Raw genomic sequence first — 27,636 nt, 5'->3', positions numbered from 1 at the left:
TTTGGAGAATAACGGTGTGTACACATGGTGAGATCCCTGCCATGTTTGATTTTGACTATGCGATTTCCCTTGAACTCCCCGCCCAGATAGCACAGATAGTACAGATTTTGACTATCTGTGCTTGAGATTTTGTCTATGTACGATTTTAACTAAGTGCCAATTTTGACTATACTTTGTGCTAGATTGTACACTAGATAGTCAAGATTGACCTGCCTGCACAGTCTATCTAGCCTTACGATACCGACCCCACAGAAGCGCGCATCGGGATCGAATCTGTATCGCAAGCTGCCTAGCACCATGAGATATGCACTAACTTTACATAAGATTTTGACTATATAGCCAAAATCTCACAGATTTATCTCACCATGTGTACACACCCTAAGATAGGGAAAGATCAAGAACCACTTCCTCCTAGTGCTGAAGCTGCTGCTACTAGTCATGACATAGACGATGAAATGCCATCAACATCGTCTGCCAAGGCCGATACCCAATGTCATAGTAGAGGGCATGTCAAATCCAAAAAGTAAAAGTTCAGTAAAATGACCCCAAAAAATAAATGTAAATGGTCTGAGGAGAAACGTAAACTTGCCAATATGTCATTTACGACACGGAGTGGCAAGGAACGGCTAAGGCCCTGGCCTATGTTCATGACTAGTGGTTCAGCGTCACATGACGATGGAAGCCCTCATACTCCTGCTAGAAAAATGAAAAGAGTTAAGCTGGCAAAAGCACAGCAAAGAACTGTGCATTCTAAAATCTATGGGGCCAGATGGGATACATCCAAGGATACTAAAAGAACTTAAAGAGGTGCTGGTAGCACAATTGACAGAATTATTCAACCAGTCATTAGCTACAGGAGTAATTCCAGAGGACTAGAAAAGAGCAAACGTAGTCCCACTGCACAAAAGTGGAAGCAAGGAAGAGTCAAACAACTACAGACCAGTGAGTCTTACATCAGTAGTAGGGAAATTGATGGAAACACTCTTAAAAGAAAGAGTTGTAGATTATCTCAAATCAGGCAGTTTACAGGATCCGAAACAGCATGGATTCACTGGGGGGAGATCATGTCAAACAAATCTTATTGATTTTTTTGACTATGTGACTGAAGTGATGGCTAGAGGTGGAGCCATGGATATAGCTTATCTAGACTTTAGTAAGGCTTTTGACACTGTTCCACATCGCAGACTGCTAAATAAACTTGAAAGTTTGGGATTGGATATTAGGATTATTGAATGGATAAGATCTTGGTTGAAGGATAGAAAACAGAGAGTTGTGGTTAATGGAGTGCACAGGAGGGAAATGTAACCAGTGGAGTACCCCAGGGATCTGTACTTGGACCAGTGCTTTTTAATATCTTTATTGGTGACATTGCAAATGGCACTAAAGGGAAAGTATGCCTTTTTGCAGATGACACAAGGTATGCAACAGGGTAGACACACCAGGTGGGGTAAAACAAATGATTGAGGATCTAGGCAGACTAGAGGAATGGTCAAGAGTATGGCAATTACAGTTTAATGCCAAAAAATGCAAAATCATGCACTTGGGTCTCAAAAATCCAAAGGTTAAATATAGTATTAATGGCACTATACTGGAAACTATTGAGGAGGAAAGGGATCTAGGAGTCACTATTTCAGATGATTTTAAGGCAGGTAAGCAATGTAACAAAGCAACGAGGAAGGCTAGTCAGATGCTTGGCTGCATTGGGAGAGGAATGAGCAGCAGAAAGAAAGAAGTAATAATGCCACTGTATAGGTCATTGGTACGGCCTCATCTAGAATACTGTGTTCAATTCTGGAGGCCATATCTTCAAAAGGATATTAGTACATTAGAAACTGTACAAAGAAAGGCAACTAAAATGGTGCACGGCCTACATCATAAAACATACCCAGAAAGACTAAGACATCTCAATATGTATAGTTTGGAACAGAGAAGGGAAAGGGGGGACATGATAGAAACTTTCAAATATATCAAGGGTTTTAACAAAGTCCAGGACGGAAACATTCTACAAATGAAGAGAAGCAATAGGGCACGAGGACATGCACTGAGACTGGAGGGGGGGAGGTTCAGGGGAAACTTGCGGAAAAATTACTTCACAGAAAGGGTAGTGGACAAGTGGAATAGCCTCCCATCAGAGGTGGTAGAGTCTAAGACAGTAGAGCAATTTAAACATGCATGGGATAGACATAAGGATATCCTTACAAAGAAATAAGGATCAAATAAGGTTAGAGATAAAAATATGGTAAAAAAAAAAAAGGGGCAGACTAGATGGGCCAAGTGGTTCTTATCTGCTGACAAATTCTATGTTACTATGTTTCTATGTAAGATGGTATTACAAATCCCCAAGGAGAGTCCAAGTATGCCGGGGGTTGCGATGCCTGACCTACCCAACACTGGACGGGAAGAGGTGGCTCCTTCCACCATTTGCATGCCCTCTGCAAGTGCTGGAAGGAGCACCCACAGTCCAGTTTCTGATATTCAAATGAAAGATGTCACTGTTTAAGTACACCAGGATGAGGATATGGGTGTTGCTGGCGCTGAGGAGGAAGTTGACGAGGAAGATTCTGATGGTGATGTGGTTTGTTTAAATCAGGCACCGGGGGAGACACCTGTTGTCCGTGGGATGAATAAGCCCATTGTGATGCCTGGGCAAAATACCAAAAAAGCCACCTCTTCGGTGTGGAATTATTTCTCCACAAATCCGTACAACAGGTGTCAAGCCATGTGTTGCCTCTGTCAATCTGTAATAAGTAGGGGTAAGGACGTTAACCACCTAGGAACATCCTCCCTTATATGTAACCTGCAGCGCATTCATCATAAGTCAGTGTCAAGTTGTGAAATTTGGGTAAGAGCGTAAGCAGTCCACTGACACCTAAATCCCTTCTTCCTCTTGTACCCAAGCTTCTGCAAGCCACACCACCAACTCTCTCAACGTCAACTTCCTCCTCAGTCAGGAACATCGGTGATCCTGCACGACATGTCACTGGCAAGACTGAGGAGTCCTCTCCTAACCGGGATTCCTCCAGAGGATCCTTGAGTGGTACGCCTACTGCTGCTGTTGCTGCCGCTGCTGTTGTTGCTGCTGGGAGTCGATCGTCATCCCAGAGGGGAAGTCGGAAGACCACTTGTACTACTTCAACTAAGCAATTGACTGTCCAACAGTCCTTTGTGAGGAAGGTGAAATATCACAGCAGTCATCCTGTTGCAAAGCGGATAACTGAGGCCTTGACAGCTATGTTGGTGTTAGACATGCTTCCGGTTCTGCCATTAGTTCAGTGGGACTTAGAGAATTGTTTGAGGTAGTGTGTCCCCGGTACCACATCCCATCTAGGTTCCACTTCACTAGGCAGGTGATACCGAGAATGTACAGTGACGTCAGAAAAAGTGTCCTCAGTGTCCTAAAAATTGCAGTTGTACCCACTGTACACAACCACGGACATGTGGACAAGTGGAACAGGGCAGACTAAGGACTATATGACTGTGACAGCCCACTGGGTAGATGTATTGCCTCCCACAGCAACAACAACAGCAGCGGCACCAGTAGCAGCATCTCGCAAATGCCAACTCGTTCCTAGGAAGGCTACGCTATGTATCACCGCTTTCCGTAAGAGGCACACCACTGACAACCTCTTACAGAAACTGAGGGACATCATAGCACAATGGCTTACCCCAATTAGACTCTCCTGGGGATTTGTGATATTGGAAAATTTCACCAATATTGTGCGTGCATTACATCTGGGCAAATTCCAGCACCTCCCATGTTTTGCGCATACAATTAATTTGGTGGTGCAGAATTTTTTTGAAAAATGACGGGCGTGCAGGAGATGCTGTCGGTGGCAGGAAAAATTGCAGGCCACTTTTGACATTCAGCCACCGTGTGCCAAAGACTGGAGTGCCAGCAAACACTCCTGAACCTGCCCTGCCATCACCTAAAGCAAGAGGTGGTAACGAGGTGGAATTCAACACTCTATATGTTTCAGAGGGTGGAAGAGCAGCAAAAGGCCATTCAAGCCTATACATACACCTATGATATAGGCAAAGGAGGGGAAATGCACCTGACTCAAGCACAGTGGAGAATGATTTCCGTCTTGTGCAAGGTTCTCCAACCCTTCGAACATGCCACACGTGAAGTCAGTTCAGACACTGCTAGCTTGAGTCAGGTCATTCCCCTCATCAGGCTTTTGCAGAAGCAGCTGAATAAATTGAAGGAGGAGCTAAGGTGGAGCGATTCCGCAAAGTACAGTATGTGGGACTTGTGGATGGAGCCCTTCATACGCTTTGCCTGGATTCAAGGGTGGTCAATCTGTTGAAATCAGAGCACTACATTTTGACCACTGTGCTCGCTCCTAGGTTTAAAGCCTACATTTTATCTCTCTTTCCAGCAGACATAAGTCTGCAGAGGTTCAAAGACCTGCTGGTGAGAAAATTGTCAAGTCAGGCGGAACGTGACCCGTCAACATCTCCTCCTTCACTTTCTCCCGCAACTGGGGCTGCGAGGAAAAGGATAAGATTTCCTAGCACACCCGCTGGCGGTGATGCAGGGCAGTCAGGAGCGAGTGCTGACATCTTGTCGGGAATCGCGGACCTGCCAACGATTACTGACATGTCTACTGTCACTGCATATGATTCTGTCACCATTGAAAGAATGGTGGAGGATTATATGAGTGACAGCATCCAAGTAGGCATGTCAGACAGTCCGTATGTATACTGGCAGGAAAAAGAGGCAATTTGGATGCCCTTACACAAACTGGCTTTATTTTACCTAAGTTGCCCCCCCTCCTGTGTATTCTCCGAAAGAGTGTTTAGTGCAGCCGGTAACCTTGCCAGCGATTGGCGTAGGAGGTTACTTCCACAAAATGTGGAGAAGATGCTGTTTATCAAAATGAATTATAAATTCCTCCGGGAAGACCTTTACCAGCAATTGCCTCCAGAAAGTACACAGGGATGGTGGATTACAGTGGGGACGAATTAATACTCTGTGAGGAGGAGGATGTACACACTAAAAGGGGTGAGGAATCGGAGGATGAGGTCGACATCTTGCCTCTGTAGAGCCAGCTTGTGCAAGGAGAGATTGATTGCTTCTTTTTTGGTCAGGGCCCAAATAAACCAGTCATTTCAGCCACAGTCGTGTGGCAGACCCTGTCGCTGAAATGATTGGTTTGTTAAAGTGTGCATGTCCTGTTTATACAACATAAGGGTGGGAGGGCCCCAGGACAACTCCATCTTGCACCTCTTTTTCTTCTTTGCATCATGTGCTGTTTGGGGACTAGTTTTTTAAAGTGTCATCCTGTCTGACACTGCTGTACAGCTCCAGGAGTACTGGCGTATAAGTCCAGGGGTACTGCCGTATAAGTCCAGTCCAGTGGTGCTGTCTTGTGCTGCATCAGTCCAGTGGTGGTGTCTTGTGCTGCCATATGTCCAGTGGTGGTGTCCTGTGCTGTATGTTATTTACTCCAAATAAAAGGGTTATATACATTACTTATATTATTATCCAAATCATTTTTACAGGGTTTGCCCTGTGTGGTGTAGGGGTACGCTCGCCTGTGCTGCATATTATTATAATAGCTCCAAATAAAAGGGTTATTATTATCCAAATTAATTTTACAGGCTTTGCCGTGTGTGTGTGTGTTTTAGGGGTACTCTCTCCTGTGCCACCAATATTGTGCGCGTATTACATCTGGGCAAATTCCAGCACGTCCCATGTTGTTTGTGCGGCACACTTGTGTCGCTTAGCTTAGTCATACAGCTACCTCATTGTACCTCTTTGTCTTCTTTGCATGAAGTGCTGTTTGGGGCCCAGTTTTTTAAGTGCCATCCTGCCTGCCATTGCAGTGCCACTCCTAGATGATGCCAGGTGTTTGTGCCGCACACTTGTGTCACCTAGCTTAGCCATCCAGCTACCTAATTGCACCTCTTTTTCTTCTTTGCATCATGTGCTGTTTGGGGCCTATTTTTTAAATCTGCCATCCTGTCTGCCACTGCAGTGCCTCTACTAGATGGGCCAGGTGTTTGTGCCACACACTTGTGTCGCTTAGCTTAGTCATCCAGCCACCTCGGTGCAACCTTTTGGCCTAAAGACAATATTGTGAGGTGTGACTTGTTCAGGATAGACTGGAAATGAGTGGAAATGAATGTTATTGAGGATAATAATACCATAGGATCAAAAATAACCACAAATTCTGTGATTTTAGCTGTTTTTATGTTTTTTTTTTTAAACATGCAGATCCAAAACCAAAACACGAAAGGGTGGTTTTGGCAAAACCAATCCAGATCCAAAACACGAGCATGGAACCAGAACCAAAACCAAAACACGAAAAGTGCCCGCCGCACATCTCTAAAAAATCCTAAAAAATATGTCTATTTCAAGATATTTGTATTAGTTTGTTTCTTAGAATAACAGTTCTCAGCAAAGAACCCTTGCCAAATTGCCCGGAAATAAATGTGAGAATTAATTATGGATGCCTCTGATTTATACACAGTAGATATTTTGCCGATCTTTCTTGGTGGGAGATTTTGATCTCTTATTTAGATCTGGAAGCAGCTCCTAAACCATCAGTACTAGGCTTGACTGTGAGCTTGAGGGTAGAAGGTGCTAGATAATGGCGTAGTACAGCTGGTCTTGTTAAGGTTGTCATACTCTGCAGGTGGTCTAAAGGGGGGAACTTAAGGAGCGATCGCTGCTTAAAATCTAAGCAATCTCACTAGATTGCCTAGATTTTAAGCAGCGATCACTCCGTGTGTACCCCTCACAGCGATAGCGATGCGCAGCCCCGCGCATCGCTATCGCTGGTACTAGATTGGCCTGCATGCAGGCCAATCTAGCAGGTCGCTCACTTCACCCGCTGGGTGAAATGAGCGCCCCTCCCCCCGCACGCTCAGCACACATCGCGCTGTGCTGAGCGGGGGGAGAGATGTGTGCTGAGCATCTCTCCCCAAATCAGGCTGTGAATACGGCCCTTAAGCACTGGTGTTGGTCCGATTACAACACAAAATGTCTCCCACCTTATCTCCATTCTCCAGTAATTAAAACAAAATGTGATCCTGCACTGCCCTATGCACTGCAGCCACATTCTGCAGGAGTACACCTGTATAAACCCCAGTTAGATAATGAACAAATAAGCAGAGTGATTGGCGCTGTACATTGAAGTGAAGTTGTTTTCTTTTAAATCCGGCTTGTCCACAAAAATACACTTTCCTATAACACCAGGAAACTTTTCCCATATGGCAGAAACTTACATTAAACTTCTGACCCACAGACCTTGAGAGGTATCTTTATCTTTCTTTCTTTAAACCCGACAGCAGTTGAAAGGTATACAGCAGACACTTACATTAAAATCCTGTCTCGCATTCACATGCCAGGTTCTTTAATCCTCCATATACACCCGGACACAGGCTGGCTCCAAAACCAAGTTTTAATAAGAAGAATAAAATGTAACAAACACTAAAAGTTCACAGGTACAATGTAACAGCCAGAGTGAAGTAAGTGGGTAAAGACGCTGGATCTTACATGTGGCACTGTCCAGCTGCAGACACGGACCAGATGATAATACGGCAGCAGCACATGGCAGATGTAACAAACAGCTAATTGCAAAGTCCCAATCACGGCTAGCTCTGACGCGTTTCCGGAATAGCGATCCCCTTTATCAAAGAGTGCCGTGTTCTCCATGGGGCCAGAATTTAACTGATCATGTGATTCCTGTATCCAATCACACAACATGCATGCCAGCCTGTTTTTTCTAATCATATACCTCTACAGAGTTAACCCATTCCTGGACGTTGTTCATAACAGTAAATCTGCAAACATTTCTAAACCTATTTCTAGGTGTAAGATATATATATATATATATATATATATATATATATATAGTGGGAATAGATAAAAGATATCACATTAAAAATATACACTCATATACAAGTACAATGATTATAAAATGTATTAGTAATAACAAGGCGAATAAATTTATAATAAAGTAGATAAGGCCCGGTGCTATAATCACCTATGCATGCTAACTGTACAATCATAACAATCACACAATATATATATATATATATATATATATATATATATATATTTGTATATCCATTGTGGCGAGACAAAAAAAACAGGAATTAGTCATGTATCAATAATTTGCCATCCTGCAATCAAAGGTGAGAGGGTTAGAGCCCCCCTGGGTAATATTGCAACCAACTCATACTTGCCTACCTGACCCTCTCCATGAGGGAGAAAATGCTCTGTTCCTGGACTTTCCTGGTAATGTATGATTGCCATCACCTGTGGTGAAACACCTTTCTTATCAATTAACTAGCTCACCACAGGTGATGGCAATTATACATTACCAGGAAAGTCCAGGAACAGAGCATTTTCTCCCTCATGGAGAGGGTCAGGTAGGCAAGTATTAACCAACTTTGTATAAACCATTGGTCTCAAATTCACTATTGAGGCCATTTGGCACCAAAGTTCCAAGTTCAAAAATGGTACGCATCTCTTTCTTAGTAGGTAGAACACCAGTATACAGCGGCAAGTCAGACGGTTAGTATAATTCCAGATGACACTGGATTACTGGTTATAGCCTCTGTAGTACCCTTCCCCCACTCCCTTCCTGCTGCTTGTAGCAAATTCCTACAGTTTTTATGGTTTCAAAAATATTTGCATTTATCTATATTTTTTGTGCACAGTGGGGTCTATTCATGAAGCAGTGAAAAGGGTGGAGAAGTGAACCTGTGGAGAAGTTGCCCATGCCAACCAATCAGCTGCTCTGGACAATTGTATAGTATGCAAATTCAAAATGTTACTTCAATGCTGATTGGTTGCCATTGGCAACTTCTCCACTTGCTCACTTCTCCACTATTTTCACTGCTTCATGAATAGACCCCTAATACTTTTTTAATTTAAGAGACTGGCCATGAATGTGCATTATGTGTTCCCAAAGTCAGTATGTTTTGATTAATTTTCGACTTTAGATGGCTGTTATGAATAATTACAATTCCTAAAGCTTAACTTGTTTTTTATAGACTTGTCATCAAGAAAATACAGTACGTGTAGTTTCGTACAGCATTTTTTGCTTAGTGGATTAGCAATCAAACTGTTTTTAAATCTCAAAAAATGACATACTGTATAGAACATGTTATAAGAATCTTAACAAAATTTTTCTTTCAGATTTCAAATTTTGTCATGGACCTTTGTAGCTCCATTTACAATAGAATGAAGGTCAATGAGGTAAGGAAAATACTTATTGGGTGGAATTCAATTGTTTGAAAAAGTTGTTTGGGTGTCTGTTTTTCCCTATCTAAACAATAGAATATCCCCCATCATGTTACATAAATGTCACTGATTGAAATGAAACATACTGTAATAACAACTATAGCACATATGTAAGAGGAAAGGAGAGGGCAATGGGGGTGGTAATTTACCATGGCCAAGATAAGCATTATTTTGTAGCAAAGTAAATTAAAAAAGCAAATAATAAGATTTTACTCACCGGTAAATCTATTTCTCGTAGTTCGTAGTGGATGCTGGGAACTCCGAAAGGACCATGGGGAATAGCGGCTCCGCAGGAGACTGGGCACAACTAAAGAAAGCTTTTAGGTCACCTGGTGTGCACTGGCTCCTCCCACTATGACCCTCCTCCAAGCCTCAGTTAGGACACTGTGCCCGGACGAGCTGACATAATAAGGAAGGATTTTGAATCCCGGGTAAGACTCCTACCAGCCACACCAATCACACCGTATAACTCGTGATACTATACCCAGTTTAACAGTATGAAAACAACTGAGCCTCTCAACAGATGGCTCAACAATAACCCTTTAGTTAACAATAACTATGTACAAGTATTGCAGACAATCCGCACTTGGGATGGGCGCCCAGCATCCACTACGGACTACGAGAAATAGATTTACCGGTGAGTAAAATCTTATTTTCTCTGACGTCCTAGTGGATGCTGGGAACTCCGAAAGGACCATGGGGATTATACCAAAGCTCCCAAACGGGCGGGAGAGTGCGGATGACTCTGCAGCACCGAATGAGAGAACTCAAGGTCCTCCTCAGCTAGGGTATCAAATTTGTAGAATTTTGCAAACGTGTTTGCCCCTGACCAAGTAGCAGCTCGGCAAAGTTGTAAAGCCGAGACCCCTCGGGCAGCCGCCCAAGATGAGCCCACCTTCCTTGTGAAATGGGCTTTTACTGATTTAGGATGCGGCAGTCCAGCCGCAGAATGCGCCAGCTGAATTGTGCTACAAATCCAGCGAGCAATAGTCTGCTTAGAAGCAGGAGCACCCAGTTTGTTGGGTGCATACAGGATAAATAGCGAGTCAGTTTTCCTGACTCTAGCCGTCCTGGAAACATAAATTTTCAAGGCCCTGACTACGTCCAGTAACTTGGAATCCTCCAAATCCCTAGTAGCCGCAGGCACCACAATAGGTTGGTTCAAGTGAAAAGCTGATACCACCTTAGGGAGAAACTGGGGACGAGTCCTCAATTCCGCCCTATCCATATGGAAAATCAGATAAGGGCTTTTACATGACAAAGCTGCCAATTCTGACACACGCCTGGCTGAAGCCAAGGCCAATAACATGACCACTTTCCACGTGAGATATTTTAGATCCACGGTTCCAAGTGGCTCAAACCAATGTGATTTTAAGAAACTCAACACCACGTTGAGATCCCAAGGTGCCACTGGAGGCACAAACGGGGGCTGAATATGCAGCACTCCTTTCACAAACGTCTGAACTTCAGGTAGTCTTGGCCAATCCGGAACCACGAGTATTGTTCTTACTCCTCGTTTTCTTATTATTCTCAGTACCCTTGGTATGAGAGGCAGAGGAGGGAACACATAAACTGACTGGTACACCCACGGTGTCACTAGAGCGTCCACAGCTATCGCCTGAGGGTCCCTTGACCTGGCGCAATATCTCTCTAGTTTTTTGTTTAGGCGGGACGCCATCATGTCCACCTGTGGCCGTTCCCATCGATTTACAATCAGCGTGAAGACTTCTGGATGAAGTCCCCACTCTCCCGGGTGGAGGTCGTGCCTGCTGAGAAAGTCTGCTTCCCAGTTGTCCACTCCCGGAATGAACACTGCTGACAGTGCTAGTACGTGATTTTCCGCCCATCGGAGAATCCTTGTGGCTTCTGCCATTGCCATCCTGCTTCTTGTGCCGCCCTGTCGATTTACATGGGCGACTGCCGTGATGTTGTCTGACTGGATCAGTACCGGCTGGTGTAGAAGCAGGGATTTTGCCTGACTTAGGGCATTGTAAATGGCCCTTAGTTCCAGAATATTTATGTGTAGGGAAGTCTCCTGACTCGACCATAGTCCTTGGAAGTTTCTTCCCTGTGTGACTGCCCCCCAGCCTCGAAGGCTGGCATCCGTGGTCACCAGGACCCAGTCCTGTATGCCGAATCTGCGGCCCTCTAGAAGATGAGCACTCTGCAGCCACCACAGCAGAGACACCCTGGTTCTTGGAGACAGGGTTATTAGGCGATGCATCTGAAGATGCGATCCGGACCATTGGTCCAACAGGTCCCACTGAAAGATTCTGGCATGGAACCTGCCGAAAGGAATTGCTTCGTAAGAAGCCACCATCTTTCCCAGGACCCGCGTGCAGTGATGCACCGATACCTGTTTTGGTTTCAGGAGGTCTCTGACTAGAGATGACAGCTCCTTGGCTTTCTCCTCCGGGAGAAACACTTTTTTCTGGACTGTATCCAGAATCATACCCAGGAACAGTAGACGTGTCGTCGGAACCAGCTGTGATTTTGGAATATTCAGAATCCAACCGTGCAGGTGTAGCACCTCCTGAGATAGTGCTACTCCCACCAACAACTGCTCCTTGGACCTCGCCTTTATTAGGAGATCGTCCAAGTACGGGATAATTAAAACTCCCTTTCTTCGAAGGAGTATCATCATTTCCGCCATTACCTTGGTAAACACCCTCGGTGCCGTGGAGAGTCCAAACGGCAGCATCTGGAATTGGTAATGGCAATCCTGTACCACAAATCTGAGGTACTCCTGGTGAGGATAGTAAATGGGGACATGCAGGTAAGCATCCTTGATGTCCAGGGATACCATGTAATCCCCCTCGTCCAGGCTTGCAATAACCGCCCTGAGCGATTCCATCTTGAACTTGAATTTTTTTATGTATGTGTTCAAGGATTTCAAATTTAAAATGGGTCTCACCGAACCGTCCGGTTTCGGTACCACAAACAGTGTGGAATAGTAACCCCGTCCTTGTTGAAGTAGGGGCACCTTGATTATCACCTGCTGGGAATACAGCTTGTGAATTGCCGCTAGCACAGCCTCCCTGTCTGAAGGAGTAATCGGCAAGGCAGATTTTAGGAACCGGTGGGGTGGAGACGCCTCGAATTCCAGTTTGTACCCTTGAGATACTATTTGCAGGATCCAGGGATCCACCTGTGAGCGAGCCCACTGATCGCTGAAATTTTTGAGGCGGCCCCCCACTGTACCTGGCTTCGCCTGTGGAGCCCCACCGTCATGCGGCGGACTTGGAAGAAGCGGGGGAGCACTTTTGCTCCTGGGAACCTGCTGTTTGTTGCAGCCTTTTTTTCTTACCTCTGCCTCTGGACAGAAAGGACCCGCCTTTTCCACGCCTGTTTTTCTGAGTCCGAAAGGACTGTACCTGATAAAACGGCGCCTTTTTTGGCTGTGAGGGAACATGGGGTAAAAATGCTGACTTCCCAGCAGTTGCTGTGGAAACTAGGTCCGAGAGACCATCCCCAAATACCTCCTCACCCTTATAAGGCAAAACTTCCATGTGCCTTTTTGAATCTGCATCCCCTGTCCACTGGCGAGTCCATAAGCCTCTCCTAGCAGAAATGGACAATGCACTTATTTTAGATGCCAGCCGGCAGATCTCCCTCTGTGCATCTCTCATGTATAAGACTGAGTCTTTTATATGCTCTATGGTTAGCAGAATAGTGTCCCTGTCTAGGGTGTCAATATTTTCTGACAGGGAATCTGACCACGCAGCGGCAGCACTGCACATCCATGCTGACGCAATAGCTGGTCTAAGTATAATGCCTGAGTGTGTATATACAGACTTCAGAATCGCCTCCTGCTTTCTATCAGCAGGTTCCTTGAGGGCGGCCGTATCCGGAGACGGTAGTGCCACCTTTTTAGACAAACGTGTGAGCGCTTTATCCACCCTAGGGGGTGTCTCCCAACGTGACCTATCCTCTGGCGGGAAAGGGAACGCCATTAGTAACTTCTTAGAGATTACCAATCTTTTATCAGGGAAAGCCCACGCTTCTTCACACACTTCATTTTATTCTTCTGATGGGGGAAAAACTACGGGTAGTTTTTTCTCCCCAAACATAATACCCTTTTTAGTGGTACCTGGGTTTATATCAGAAATTTGTAACACCTCTTTCATTGCTTCAATCATGCAACGAATGGCCTTAGTGGACATTAGACTAGACTCATCGTCGTCGACACTGGTGTCAGTATCCGTGTCGACATCCGCGTCTGCCATATGAGGTAGCGGGCGTTTTAGATCCCCCGATGGCCTTTGAGACGCCTGGACAGGCACGAGCCGAGAAGCCGGCTGTCCCGCATTTGGCATGTCGTCAAATTTTTTGTGTAAGGAGTCGACACGTGCACGCAATTCCTTCCATAAGTCCATCCACTCAGGTGTCTGCCCCGCAGGGGGTGACATCCCTTCTATAGGCATCTGCTCCGCCTCCACATCATTATCCTCATCAAACATGTCGACACAGCCGTACCGACACACCGCACACACACAGGGAATGCTCTAACAGAGGACAGGACCCACAAAAGCCCTTTGGGGAGACAGAGTGAGAGTATGCCAGCACACACCAGAGCGCTATATAATGCAGGGACTAACTGAATTATGTCCCCTATAGCTGCTGTTATATATACTGCGCCTAAATTTAGTGCCCCCCCTCTCTTTTTTACCCTTTTCTGTAGTGTAGACTGCAGGGGAGAGCCAGGGAGCTTCCTTCCAGCGGAGCTGTGAGGGAGAAATGGCGCCAGTGTGCTGAAGGAGATAGCTCCGCCCCTTTTTTGCGGACTATTCTCCCGCTTTTTTATGGATTCTGGCAGGGGTAATTATCACATATATAGCCTCTGGGGCTATATATTGTGGTATTTTTGCCAGCCAAGGTGTTTTTATTGCTGCTCAGGGCGCCCCCCCCCCCAGCGCCCTGCACCCTCAGTGACCGGAGTGTGAAGTGTGCATGAGGAGCAATGGCGCACAGCTGCAGTGCTGTGCGCTACCTTGGTGAAGACTGATGTCTTCTGCCGCCGATTTTCCGGACCTCTTCTTGCTTCTGGCTCTGTAAGGGGGACGGCGGCGCGGCTCCGGGACCGAACACCAAGGCCAGTTCCATGCGGTCGATCCCTCTGGAGCTAATGGTGTCCAGTAGCCTAAGAAGCCCAAGCTGGCTGCAAGCAGGCAGGTTCACTTCTTCTCCCCTTAGTCCCTCGCTGCAGTGAGCCTGTTGCCAGCAGGTCTCACTGTAAAATAAAAAACCTAATTATATACTTTCTTTTTAGAAGCTCAGGAGAGCCCCTAGTGTGCATCCAACCTCGGCCAGGCACAAAATCTAACTGAGGCTTGGAGGAGGGTCATAGTGGGAGGAGCCAGTGCACACCAGGTGACCTAAAAGCTTTCTTTAGTTGTGCCCAGTCTCCTGCGGAGCCGCTATTCCCCATGGTCCTTTCGGAGTTCCCAGCATCCACTAGGACGTCAGAGAAATAACAGTGTGGTGGTGTGGAGTTCTGCCACATGTGAGGGGGGATTCAATTGTAGCTGCCATCTAAACTGCTTGGGAGCGAGCATCTCACAAGGCTGCATTTCTGCTCACACCTCTCAGCGTAAAGTAGGGCTTTTGGACTGGACATGAGTGCCAGGCATGCTGGAAATGCAGTGACCATCATTAAGCGTGGAAGAAACTGCTTAACATGGCTAATCCTGTACATGCTCATGCAACAAAGGGTCTGGTCACACAAGCATTTGAATAGTTTGCATAATTATGAGTCAGGTGCAAGTCCAATAGTGGACACATCGTGCAATACTGTCATTTGGTTATCTATATAGCACACACCTATTCTGCAGCGTTTCACAGTACTTTACATTCACATCAGTCTCTGCCCCAGTGGAGCTTACCATGTATGGGCCCAATTCAGACCTGATCGCTGCTGTGCGTTTATCGATAGACTGCGCATGTGTATGCACCGCAATGCATGTGCACGTCGCCAAACAACAGTCATCGCCAAACAGCAACATGCTGGTGCGAAAATTTCAATCACACAGCCATTCGCATGCTGACAGGAAGAGGCCGTTTGTGGGTGGTAACTGACGGTTTTCCGGGAGTGTCAGGGAAAACAAGCATTTCCAGGGAGGGTGTGTGATGTCACCCTGTTCTCATCGCACTGTAGGGTTAAGTCCTGGGCTGCGCACGGTCTGCACACAGTGGCAAAATCATTTGATGGTGAGTGAGGTGCGAACGGATTTGCAGCTGTCCACTGACTGAGGGATATTTGCAGCTCGGCGTACACATGCGCACATATGCACAGCGAATATACACTCCCCTTGGGCGGCAAATATCTGATCACGGGGCAGCAAAATTAGCAGCCCAGCGATCAGGTCTGAATTAGGCCCTATATTCCCTACCATATGTACACATATACACTCTGGTAATTTTGGCTTGTGGGTGGAAGCCAAAGTACCCGAAAGCCCCCCTCCCAAAAAAAAGCAGGGGAACAATATACAAAATCCACACAGTTAGGGCTGTGTCGGGAATAGAACTCAAGACCTCAGTGGTGTAAGGCAGTAATGCTATCCATTACATAATCAGTGCTGTGATTATCAGTGGACTGCACATATACCATATAAAGTATTTACAGACTGTGGATTTTTTTGCACAAAGCATGGGGTGAGTGGAAGTGCCAATACTAGTGATGTGAGCAGTGATGAATACGCATGGAGGGGGTCATTCAGACCCCGCCTTTGTTACTGCACGCAGCGCAGTTTGCAGATGGTGGCAAACTGCACATGCGCAGTGGCCGCACAGCGGCTGCGTGGACGCATACATTGCGGTTGCATCCCAGATGGATGCGACTGCAATGTGATTGACAGCTGCGGGTGTTTTCGGGGCGGTGACGTGGCATTGTGGGGCGGAGCAAATAGGGCAGACCGGGACTGTTTTCAGGGCAGCTGTGTGACATCACACGCAGCTGCTCCGGAAAAAAATGGCCGCTGACCATCTGACAGCGCAGCCAGGCTACGCTGCCAGGGGTCAACCTTAGATCCAATGTATTCACAATTAGATTGCCCGCAAGGGACTTCATTGCGCTCACCCCCCTCCCCCCCCCCTGCCGGCATTCTACAGCTCATGATGCCTATGTTGGTATACTGACATTCGGCATCCTGTGCGGCGGTAAATCATACCGAACCCCAAATAACACCTCCTGACGACTGCAGTATACATTAATGCATTAGCAATTCATGTTCACTGTTGTGTGCTTCTATCCATGGACTCCACACCTTCTGAAACATGTAAGTGTGAGACAGTAAGGAGCTGAGTCACACGTACTGCCGATATCAGACACAGTGGAGCCATTTTGTCCTCCTGCGCATGTGTCCAGATAGTAAATGCACAGTCAGAGTTGCCATTGAGGCGACGGGAGATGCATGGTTTTAGAAATGTTTTGGGCATTCCTGGGCAGTGACTGGGATGTGGCTTATCGGACACAGGGAGATGGTCAGTCTTACGGGCATGTTATGAGAATGTCGCAAACATGTTGCTGAAATCGGTTGAAGCTGTACTGGACATAAGGCAAGGGAAAGTTTTAATGGTGTGTCTAAAGATGCACCAGTCAGTATTTCAGTGTTTACAGGCGATGACAGTGGGAATCTCAGTCCTTGCACATTTGTACGCATGGCTGTACACCAGAGAAGGGCTTTGTAGTTGCATTTGCACAAAGTCGCAGAAGGGCTATCACCAACAGATGCACACACAGACACTGCTGTGTCCGACTCTGAATCTGCCCTAAATGTGAAATTGCACAGTGGCAGCACCTTACTGACTATGACTTCCAGTAGGCAAGAGAGGGAAGATTGGAGGTGTTTATTTCGGCAACAAAGCTTCCTAGCATTGAAAAAGAATCAATGACGATAGGAATATAGGGGTCTATGCACTAAGCCTCGGAGAAAGATAAAGTGGAGATAAAGCACCAACAAACCAGATCCTTTTAGTTTACAAACACAGCCTGTAACATGACAGTAAGGAGCTGATTGGTTGGTACTTTATCTATGTCCACTTTATCTCTCGCCAAGGCTTAGTAAATAGACCCCATCGCCACTTTAGTGGCTGCATTATCGACCATCCCCAATAGTTACATGTTAAGGGTTTAGGACAGGGCTGGCCAAACCGGTCCTCGAGATCTACCAACAGTTCATGTTTTCCAGGCCTCCTGGAGATCTGTAGAATTGTCAGTTAGGAATGAATGCAGCACATCTTAATTAGTAATGACTACACCTGTGCACCAGCTAGGTGGTCTGGAAAATGTGAACTGTTGGTAGATCTCGAGGACTGGTTTGGCCAGCTCTGGTCTAGGATATCAGAGATGAAAAGTTAATACAGTAAATCCTAAAATGGATCTCCAGTATAATGACACTTCAGTGCACATCTATTCCATAGGGAAGAACAGGATGCTGGCTGGGTAAGACTAATTGTATACAAGTATCAGCCAAATATGTAAGCTTTGGAAGGTAACTTCAGGAAAAAGAGAGTAATTCAAGGACTGAATTATTATACATACAAGGGAATACAAAGACCAAGTATCAGGTGTATATGTGAGATGCAGTCAATATACCGCATGTCGGGATCCCAGCACTCAGGATACCGACGCAGGAATCCCGACAGCCGAGGAAATGCCCGATATTGCCACTCGGGGGGTGTGCCCATGTCACCATCTCGTCCGAGCAAAGCGAGCCCGCAACGGCACTCACTACTGGTACTCCGGCTGACAGGATGCAACTGTCGGTATAGTGCCAGCCAGCATCCCGTCTGCCGATCTCCAGTATGTATTCCGTATATGTGTATAGACAAAGCATGCTTGCCTACCTGACCCTCTCCATGAGGGAGAAAATGCTCTGTTCCTGGACTTTCCTGGTAATGTATGATTGCCATCACCTGTGGTGAGCTAGTTAATTGATAAGAAAGGTGTTTCACCACAGGTGATGGCAATCATATATTACCAGGAAAGTCCAGGAACAGAGCATTTTCTCCCTCATGGAGAGGGTCAGGTAGGCAAGTATGAGACAAAGGTTTCTAGACAAGGCTTTTATTAACAGCCCTAATCAGGCACAGGATCCCCCAGAGTAGCATATTCGTCAAACCTTTAAAGGAACACAGCGTATATGTAACTAGTACTGTGGCAGGCTTGTCACACAATAGGTCTTGCCACTAGTAGATGTAGACTAGTAATCCCCCCCAAAAAAAATACAAATTAATGTTGGGGACTGCGAAAACTTCCACATGGCTCAAAATCTCCTGTTATAGCTTAGTCTATGTACTGATAATCAGTAACATTTATGAGTGGATAATTTTAAAGATAAACAGGGATCCACTGTGTCTGCTTTACAGTACTAGCGCAACCAAAGAATGTCAACTCACACAAAAAATATACTGGAAACAATGATGTTATCTTAGCTTCATTACAGTTAGCTTATGAACAGTCATGTCTCTCAATCTGCAAAAATCTCTAATTCAACTCTGCCTGGTAGGTTAGGTTGCATGTAGTTTTGGGAAGGTTGCTAGAGATGTGCGGTGGACACTTTTCGGGTTTTGTGTTTTGGTTTTGGATCTGGATCACCGTTCTTGTTTTGGATCTGGATTGGTTTTGCCAAAACCACCCTTTTCGGGTTTTGGTTTTGGATCTGGATTATTTAAAAAAACAAAACATAAAAACAGCTAAAATCACAGAATTTGTGGTTATTTTTGATCCTATGGTATTATTATCCTCAATAACATTAATTTCCACTCATTTCCAGTCTATTCTGAACAAGTCACACACCTCACAATATTGTTTTTAGGCCAAAAGGTTGCACCAAGGTAGCTGGATGACTAAGCAAAGCGACACAAGTGGGTGGCACAAACACCTGGCCCATCTAGGAGAGGCACTGCAGTGTCAGACAGGATGGCAGCTTTAACAATTAGGCCCCAAAGAGCACAAAATGCAAAGAAAAAAAGAGGTGCAAGATAGAATTGTCCTCGGGCCCTCCCATCCACCCTTATGTTGTTTAAACAGGACATGCACATGGAAAAATCTTGTCAACTTCTCTGAATCATAGCTAGCTACAAACATACCACCTTCATATTTGATGACTTTCCACATTATGAGAAGAGGCAAGAGGAAGAGGACAGTGTCAAGAAGGTGATTAAAAAGAGAGGCACACGCAATCAGGCACAACACCTCCACTCCTATATTGGTGTGGAACGGAAAGGACTTCAACCAAGCAAATATATAATTACCACATTACTGGACAAACTGAAAAACTAGGGGCCAAAGCCTCCGAATTTGTACCACCTTCTCCATTTTCAGGAATTAAGATAATCTTGGATTTAATGCTGGGATGCAAATAAACTGGTGTATATCACAGATCAAGATTTGATATATTCCCCTCCACGTAGTCTGGAGACTTATTTTGTGAAAATCATGTGGGTTTCTTTTTTTTCCATTTTTTTCTTGCATTTTTATTTACATATTTTGTGGCAGATGCCTGCTCCAAGTTACACGCATGTGAGCATACCTGTGTCTTGTTTATTTTATTCATATTTTATTTTTAAATAAAGCAGCCCCTTAGATGTTTTAGCAGCCCATCCTGAGCCCCCACAGTGGCCTAGGATGGGACAAGTTGAGTTCGGGTGGGTTCGGTACAGTACTAAGCAGGACTGTGCAGTGAATTTTTTCGTTATTGAGCCCCTGCCCTAGTGGCGCTTACCACTCTACAGTCGAATCTCATTTCATACTATAAGTAGGACTGTGGGAGGAAGCAATGCTAACCTCTGTGCCCACAGAATGCCTCAGCCTGGCAAGCTAGACATCTTCCTGGTTGTAAGCCACCATGAGACTCCACACCAATTCTGACCAGATCTCATGCGACTGCGCTGTCCCACCCTGTCCCCCCGTCTTTGATGAGGAGATCCATTCTGCAGATGTGCATAATATAATGGTTAAATATATTTAAAAAAAAAATACTTTTTAAACTTTATTAAATAAAATACATTTTAAAAAACAATGTTATTAACAGTTTTGAAGGGAAAAATCGTCAGTTAAGTGGTTTTAAAGTGGGCACTTTCATAATTTGCTGATCTAATCTTTGGATGAAATGGATCTGCGAATCAATGTACAGTAAAACATTGGCAATATATGGGTGCATATTAGTGTATTGGGGAATCACAAAATGCAGAATCTGTAAATCTTTTTTTGTGATTGCTGATGTATGGGCCCCTTTAGTTATATAAAATGAACAATATATGGATTCTTATAAAATATTTAAGTATAAAAAAATTGAACAGTAACTCTAAATCTAATGGTTACATTATCAGATTGCCTAAAGAGTCTAGCAAAATAAAGGAACTACATACAGATGTGTCATTTTATATTGTTGTTGCGAATGCTATGCTGCGATAGCCGGCACTCAGTCGATACCGCAGGTCTGTAATGTTAACTTAATGGGAGCCGGACTGTGCGTACGCACAGCTTCCGATGTGCCCGGATTTGCATGCCGCAATGCAGCAGCAATACAAGCTGTACTTTCTGTTTTAGTCTATTTGTAAGTGATCTAATCAATTCTAATTTCTATCTTTAACATTAGCTATGAATGTGCAAACATTGATTTATTTGCAGAATCTTCACAATATGGAGTTCACGTAAAGAGGCATAACTATTAGCCATTAGTGTTGTAGGAAACAAGGCTATATGCAATAGTAATGCTAGATAGACAGACAGACAGACAGATAGATAGATAGATAGATAGATAGATAGATAGATAGATAGATAGATAGATAGATACAGGGCCGGTGCTAGGGCGTTCAGCGCCCTCCTGCAAACTATACATTTAGCGCCCTCCTACAAATACATATGTGGCCACTCTCATCCTACCCACGAGCAGCAGCATAGCAATTGCGACTAGCGGCGGCAAGCTGCCTCCTGTTCACGGAAGCGTATGCACCATAGTAGAACCAGTGCTAATAATAATACCTAATACCAGTAAACACATATACACGTCACAGAATGGGATGTAGTGGGTGACAGGCAGTGCGCTCGCAGTATTCTGACCGCCAGGATCCCGTCCGTCCGTAAAGCATACCCAACGCCACAGAACAACATGTAACACCTTTGTCAGAGTATGTTGGTTTTAATTGCTAAATGGGCTCTGCCAGAGTTTATAGATGGTGTCCCCAGAGAAAAGCATTTTGTGGAGGGGATAGTCAATGGGAGATGGATGCAGGGTGACAGCAGGGAAATGTAGGCAGTGGGTGACACTTTGGAGAGGTAGAGGGTGTTGGACGGTGAGAGACAGTGGGAGACATGAAGATGGTGATGCTGCAGAGAGGCAGTGGGTGACAGGTGGTAAGGTGGAATTCCGTTGTAAAGCGCAGCGGAATTTGCTGTGCTATATAAGAAACTATTAATAAATAAATAAGGTGACAGTGAGAGTAAGAGGGTGACAAGGAGAGGGTGAAAAGAGAGAAATGGTGGTGGGGAGATGGTGACGGGGAGAGGGAGAGAGTCAGTGGGTGATGGGGAGAGGGTAACTGGCAGAGGGTGAGAGTCAGTGGGTAACAGGGAGACGGTGACAGGAGAGAGATGTGATGGGGGGATGGTGAGAGTCAGTGGGTGGCAGGGAGAGGGTGACAGGGAAAGGGTGAGAGTCAGCAGGTGACAGGTAGAGGGTGACAGAGAAGAAATGTGATGGGGAGATGGGGAGAGTTAGTGGGTGACAGGGAGAGGGTGACAGAAGAGAGGTGATGGGGAGATGGTGAGAGTCAGTGGGTGACAGGTATAGAGTGACGGTGAGATGGTGGGAGTCAGTGGGTGACAGGGAGAGGGTGACAGGGAAAGGGTGAGAGTCAGCGGGTGACAGGTAGAGGGTGACTGAGGAGAAAGGTGACGGGGAGATGGTGAGAGTCTGTGGGTGACAGGTAGAGGGTGACGGGGTAATGGGGAGAGTCAGTGGATGACAGGAGAGAGGTGAAAGGGAGAGGTGAGAGTCAGTGGATGACATGGAGGTGTAAGAGTCAGTTGGTGACAGGAGCAAGAGATGACAGAGAGACGGTGACAGTCAGTGGGTGACAGAGAGAGGGTGACTAAGGAGAAAGGTGATGGGGAGATGGGGAGAGTTAGTGGGTGACAAAGAGAGGGTGATAGAAGATAGGTGATGGGGAGATGGTAAGAGTCAGTGGGTGACAGGGAGAGGGTGACAGGAAAGAGATGACGGGGAGAGGGTGACGGCCGGGAAGAGGCAGCGGGAGATGACAGGCAGAGGGTGACGCTGCGGAGAGGCAGTGGGTGACAGGCAGTGGGAAACAGCATTAAAAATGCAAGCTTACCTCACTTGACTCCTATCAGACATCCAGAGAAGGTCCTCACCATGCGACTAGACCTACAATGGACAAAATAATATGTTTATATTATAATTGATGTATTCATTAATTACTATAATAAATATTATAATTCATATTTTAAATTAAATATACAGATATACAGATGTAGCCAGGCTTATTGTGGCTACATCCTGCCAGGACGCGCCCTCCCGGCGCAGCTAGGCATGCTCACACATAGCCGCTACAGGCATGCGTCTTTTGCCGCCCCATTCACTGTGAATGGGGCAAATGCACATCTAAGTCTAAGGGGTACATTTACTAAGCAGTGATAAGAACGAGAAGTGAGCCAGTGGAGAAATTTCCCCATCAACCAATCAGCAGCTCTGTATCATTTTATAGTATGCAAATTATAGATGTTACTTCAGTGCTGATTGGTTGCCATGGGCAACTTCTCCACTGGCTCACTTCTCCGCTCTTATCACTGCTTAGTAAATGTACCCCAAAGAAGCAAATGCGGTCATGACAAACGAGGCGCAAATCCACCTAGATATAGCCACAACAAGCGTGGTACCCCACTTTTCCCATCCCACACCATTTTCTATAATCCAAATTTTTTTAATTAATTATAAATGTCCTTATTAAATAGCTATAACCATTTGCAATAAAAAAAAATTACCTTTTTTTTCTGTAGCAGTGTGCTTTTTCTGTCTTTTCCGCTACTTTTCTTGATGGCCCTCCTCTTTCTCCGTAGGCTCCTCTTCTGCTGGATGCCATTACTCTCCACTCCTGTGAGTGGAGAGAAGAAGGAGAGGGGAGGGAATAGGATGGGAGGGGTGAAAGCAGGGACAGTGCTGTCTTCAGAGAAGAAGAGGGAAGATGGGGGGGGGAGGGCGCTGCTGCCTGTCTGTTGACCAGCTTGACAGGGCAGCAGGGAGGAGCAATGAGGGGGGGCTGCGGGTGACCCTGCCCCTGTCACAGGGAAAGATGGCCTCATCATGCTGCCGGCGCCGCTGCCTGTCAATAAAATTTGACAGGTGCAGCAGCAGTCAGTGAGGAGGCACAGCGCAGAGGATCAGAGATGGGGGAGGTGGGCCGCGGTTGACACTCTTCCTGCTGCTGGAGCCACTGCCTGTTATACACTGTGACAGACATTAGCTGCCGCAGCCTGCAGCAACATGCAGGGAAGTGGAGGGCACATTTAATAAGGAGCCAGGGGTGGGGGAGCCGCTCTTCATGCTGCCGGCGCCACTACCTGTCACACAGCGTGACAGGCGCAGGCTGCAGCAGCCGGCAGCAGCAACATGGCACATTACAAAATAGTAGCAGAGCCAGTCTGCTTTGCGGACTGAGATGAGCGGGTAGCGCCGGAGATAGATAGATAGATAGATAGATAGATAGATAGATAGATAGATAGATAGATAGATAGATAGATAGATAGATAATCATTATTATTATCCTTTATTTATGTAGCACCACAAGGGATCTGCAGCACCCAGTTACAGAGTATACAAAGAAATAAGCAAAACAAGAAAATAGTGACTTACAGTTCAAGACAATATAGGACAAGTACAGGGCACTTGCTCCTGTGCCCTCCTTGGTCCAGCATGACCAGATACAGCATAAATAGAGTAGGAGGCACTCAGGAGACTTGTGTTTCGTAGTGAAGAAAAACTATATTTATTGTAGGATAGTCTCCTGAGTACCGCCTACTCTATCTATGACAGATAGATAGATAGATAGATAGATAGATAGATAGATAGATAGATAGATAGATAGATAGATAGATATGAGAGACAAAGGGCGCCACACACTGTTTATCAAACGTGGTACAAATAAATGTTCTAAAAAAAATCCAACAAATGTCCAACAAAAATATCTGCACACCACAGTGAGTACTTACAGTATGTGCTAATTTGGGCATTTATCCTTAAAGAAACAGGCTCCCAAAAACACTTTTGAAAGCTTTCCAATGTACCTCAGGAAACGTAATCTAAAAGTTCTGTACTATAGTGTAGAATTGTATAAATCAAAGATGTTTTATTCAAACAAACAATGCCATACATAAAAAAAGGAATAGAAAGGCTTATCCCCTGAGGAAATACTAATTGGTCAAAATACATTGGAGTCTTTTCTGGTGATATTGCTTCACGTATTTGGACTGTTGTGGTCGGTTCCTCTGTGGGCAGGAGTTTTTCTACCAATATCAGATAAGCCTTTCTATTCTGTTTTTACGCATGTTCATTTTATACATGTTTGAATAAAAAATCTTTGATTTATACATTTCTAAACTTTCAGTGTCCTCTAGATAATATTACTCATAATGCTACTCATAATATTACTCATGAATAATTGTAATACAAATAGTAGTGTTAGTTCACTTCACACAGTTTCAGTGAAAACGTTATGGCAAAAAAAATAATAAAGTGCAACAAAATTACAATAAAAAAGCAACAGTCAATTTTTTTTAAAAAAAAGCATAAAATAAGATTAAATATAATAAAAATAGTCTTAAATTATGTCACTTTACAATGTGTTTTGGGGATACGTCCACTTCTTCATTAAACTGTGTTTAAGGAAAAGGATGGTTCTACTATTTTAGAAGGTTGGAATTTTGGTTTGATATTTAACTTCTGAACACAAGAGAAAGTAGATGTACACCTTAATGTGTACTGGAGAGACCATCTAGGTGCACAGGTGACGTACTAATGTGGCTTATGCTGCACGTAATGCACAGTTGAGTACATATGTGATCTTACATTGCTTGCATGGTAATAAATGAATATAACCACCAGTATATAAAGTTGTACACTCCTTGCAGTGTGCCCACCCCCTATCTGTACACTTAATATGCTGCAGTTGATTTGCAGGATAATCCTTTTTTATTAATATTTTTCCAGGCAAATAATCAAGAAATTTACAAAAGAGTAAGTATAACAATGTCACATTTACTCTGTCTATATGTTATGCTCTCATTTTATAATGTTCTCTTTACCCCTGCAGTTTTTATTTCACTACTCCAGAGCACAAAATCCAGCCCTGAAGACTGGGGTAAGTACATATGATTTAATCCATAAAAATCTTTGTAAAACAATAAAATTATCTTTTGACATTGAACATTAACATAAAGTATCCATTTCCGGATACTTAGATCTCACACTGAGCCAGGTCAACCAAGCCATATTTATCAACTCCTGAACTTGCCACTAACATTTCTGAGTAGAGCTAATGGAGGACGCTACCAAATACATAACATGTTGTACTGTATGGAGTTCACAACGTACACATACAATACTCTTCTGCAATGCACCTTCCTCATGATCTCCCAATGGGTACCTTTACTAACTAACAGTTTGTCATCTGTGAATTTGACCAATAGATTTTAACGCCAATAGAAATAAATGCTAAACCGAGCTTCTATTGTCATTTGAAAACTATCTGTCAAAGCCACGGATGATTGTCAGTTTTGACAACCCGCTGGTTAGTAAATATACCTCAAGGTCTCAGAAGTGTTCAATTCAGCTGTGCTCTGCTTCTCAGTTCCAATGACTGAAATGATACAATGGTGGAGCTCCCATAATTCCAGTAATTGAATAAATTTAGCAGCATTAACATATAACAGAGCAGTGGTGGACCGGGCAAGACTTCTGGGACCTGTGCAGATCTGGAGAAGGGTGCACCCCACACAAGTAAAACAGAAATGTGTTAGTAGATATCCCAGTAATAATTTAGAATTTTGTTACTAAGATTTACAAATGTTTGGTATTCAGTGCTATAATATATCACATAAAGATTCAGTGCAATTATAGAGATGTCTCAATACATTTACTAAATGCATTAACATTAAATATGATGCCCTAAAAGAGAGCAAAGACTATTCTGTGCATTTATTATAGAGCTCAATTATACCTATTTTTACAGTTTATTCGAGAAACATTTGCTGCATCATGAATTTAAGGTAGTAGTTTGGATGAATGCCAGTCTATGCATGTCCTAACGATTTTGCTCTCAGGATTACATTAGAATAAACAGGCACTGACGTGTATGGGAACCACTGTTGTGGTCTGCATGCTTAGTTATTGATTTGGAACACATCACACTGCACAATTGTAAATCACATTAGGGAAGTTCTCAGAAAATATTTGCAAACCTACCGGATCATAATGAAATGAGGCAATATATTGAACTGAACTGTCCAAACAGAATTCATCATCTTCCTTCCTGCCAGGTCCCAATCCTCTCACCCCTTCTTTCTATCAACAACATCCCTCCCTTTTACAAAGTCCACTGTTTTGATGTCATCCTCGAATCCTCCATATCCTCACTCTGCACATTAAATCTACATCATAATATTGCAGATTCAATCTTGCCCCTTTCACATCTCCAGTGCCGGATCCCACCCGAGAATTGGAAACAGGTCCTTCCCGGGTGGGATCCAGCATTGGACCCTAACAGCAGGCTTCCCGACCCGGCAATTTGCCAGGTCAGTTGCCATAGCGGCGGGGAGCGGAGCCGGCAGCAGGGGCGGAGGCGGAGCTGGGAGATGAGTTCATCTCCGCACTGCCTCTCCCTATGTAGTGAACGGGTCCCGGGTCGCATCAACCCGGGAACCAGTGGTTAAAGTGGGCCGGAACGGGGCGGAACTGCGTTCCGTCACCTCTAATTGCAGGCGGAACCAGTTCCGCCTCCGCCCGGCCACAGCATCATGTCCCTGTTCCATAGTAAAGGTGGCAGCGGCCGCCAGCCAATCATGGCTCGCGGACCGGCTGCAGCACCAATCAGAAGAAGATGAGGCTTTTTTGGCGTGAGCCAATCACGGCTCGCAGACCGCCAGCCAATGAGAAGCTGCCAAGTGGCAGCTTCTCATTAGCTGGCGGTCCAGGAGCCGTGAATGGCGCACAGCCGGCGCCAGGTTCAAAGTGCCGTCTCTCCCCCCCTCCGCCGCTGCCACAGCCGCCAGAGTGTGACTGAGCCGCGGTTTGTAACGCCCGATCCCCCCCCCCCCCCGCAGCCGCCGGAGTTAACTGTTCCATAGTAAAGGTGGCAGC

General features: G+C 45.1%; 1 protein-coding gene across 1 annotated transcript in view; it reads left to right on the top strand.

Moving 5' to 3' along the window:
* Positions 1–27,636, top strand: part of NMS (neuromedin S) — a 98,349-nt gene that overhangs the window by 48,344 nt on the left and 22,369 nt on the right. Inside the window, exons 4-6 of the mRNA XM_063953456.1 lie at positions 9,155–9,214; positions 25,489–25,515; positions 25,592–25,639. Coding sequence (XP_063809526.1) covers positions 9,155–9,214; positions 25,489–25,515; positions 25,592–25,639 — 135 coding nt within the window. The remainder of the gene's footprint in view (positions 1–9,154; positions 9,215–25,488; positions 25,516–25,591; positions 25,640–27,636) is intronic.

This window comes from Pseudophryne corroboree, chromosome 2, assembly GCF_028390025.1.
Source record: "Pseudophryne corroboree isolate aPseCor3 chromosome 2, aPseCor3.hap2, whole genome shotgun sequence".
Taxonomy (NCBI): domain Eukaryota; kingdom Metazoa; phylum Chordata; class Amphibia; order Anura; family Myobatrachidae; genus Pseudophryne; species Pseudophryne corroboree.
The sequence above is the reverse complement of the archived record's forward strand: the minus strand, read 5'-3'. Positions and strand labels throughout refer to the sequence as shown.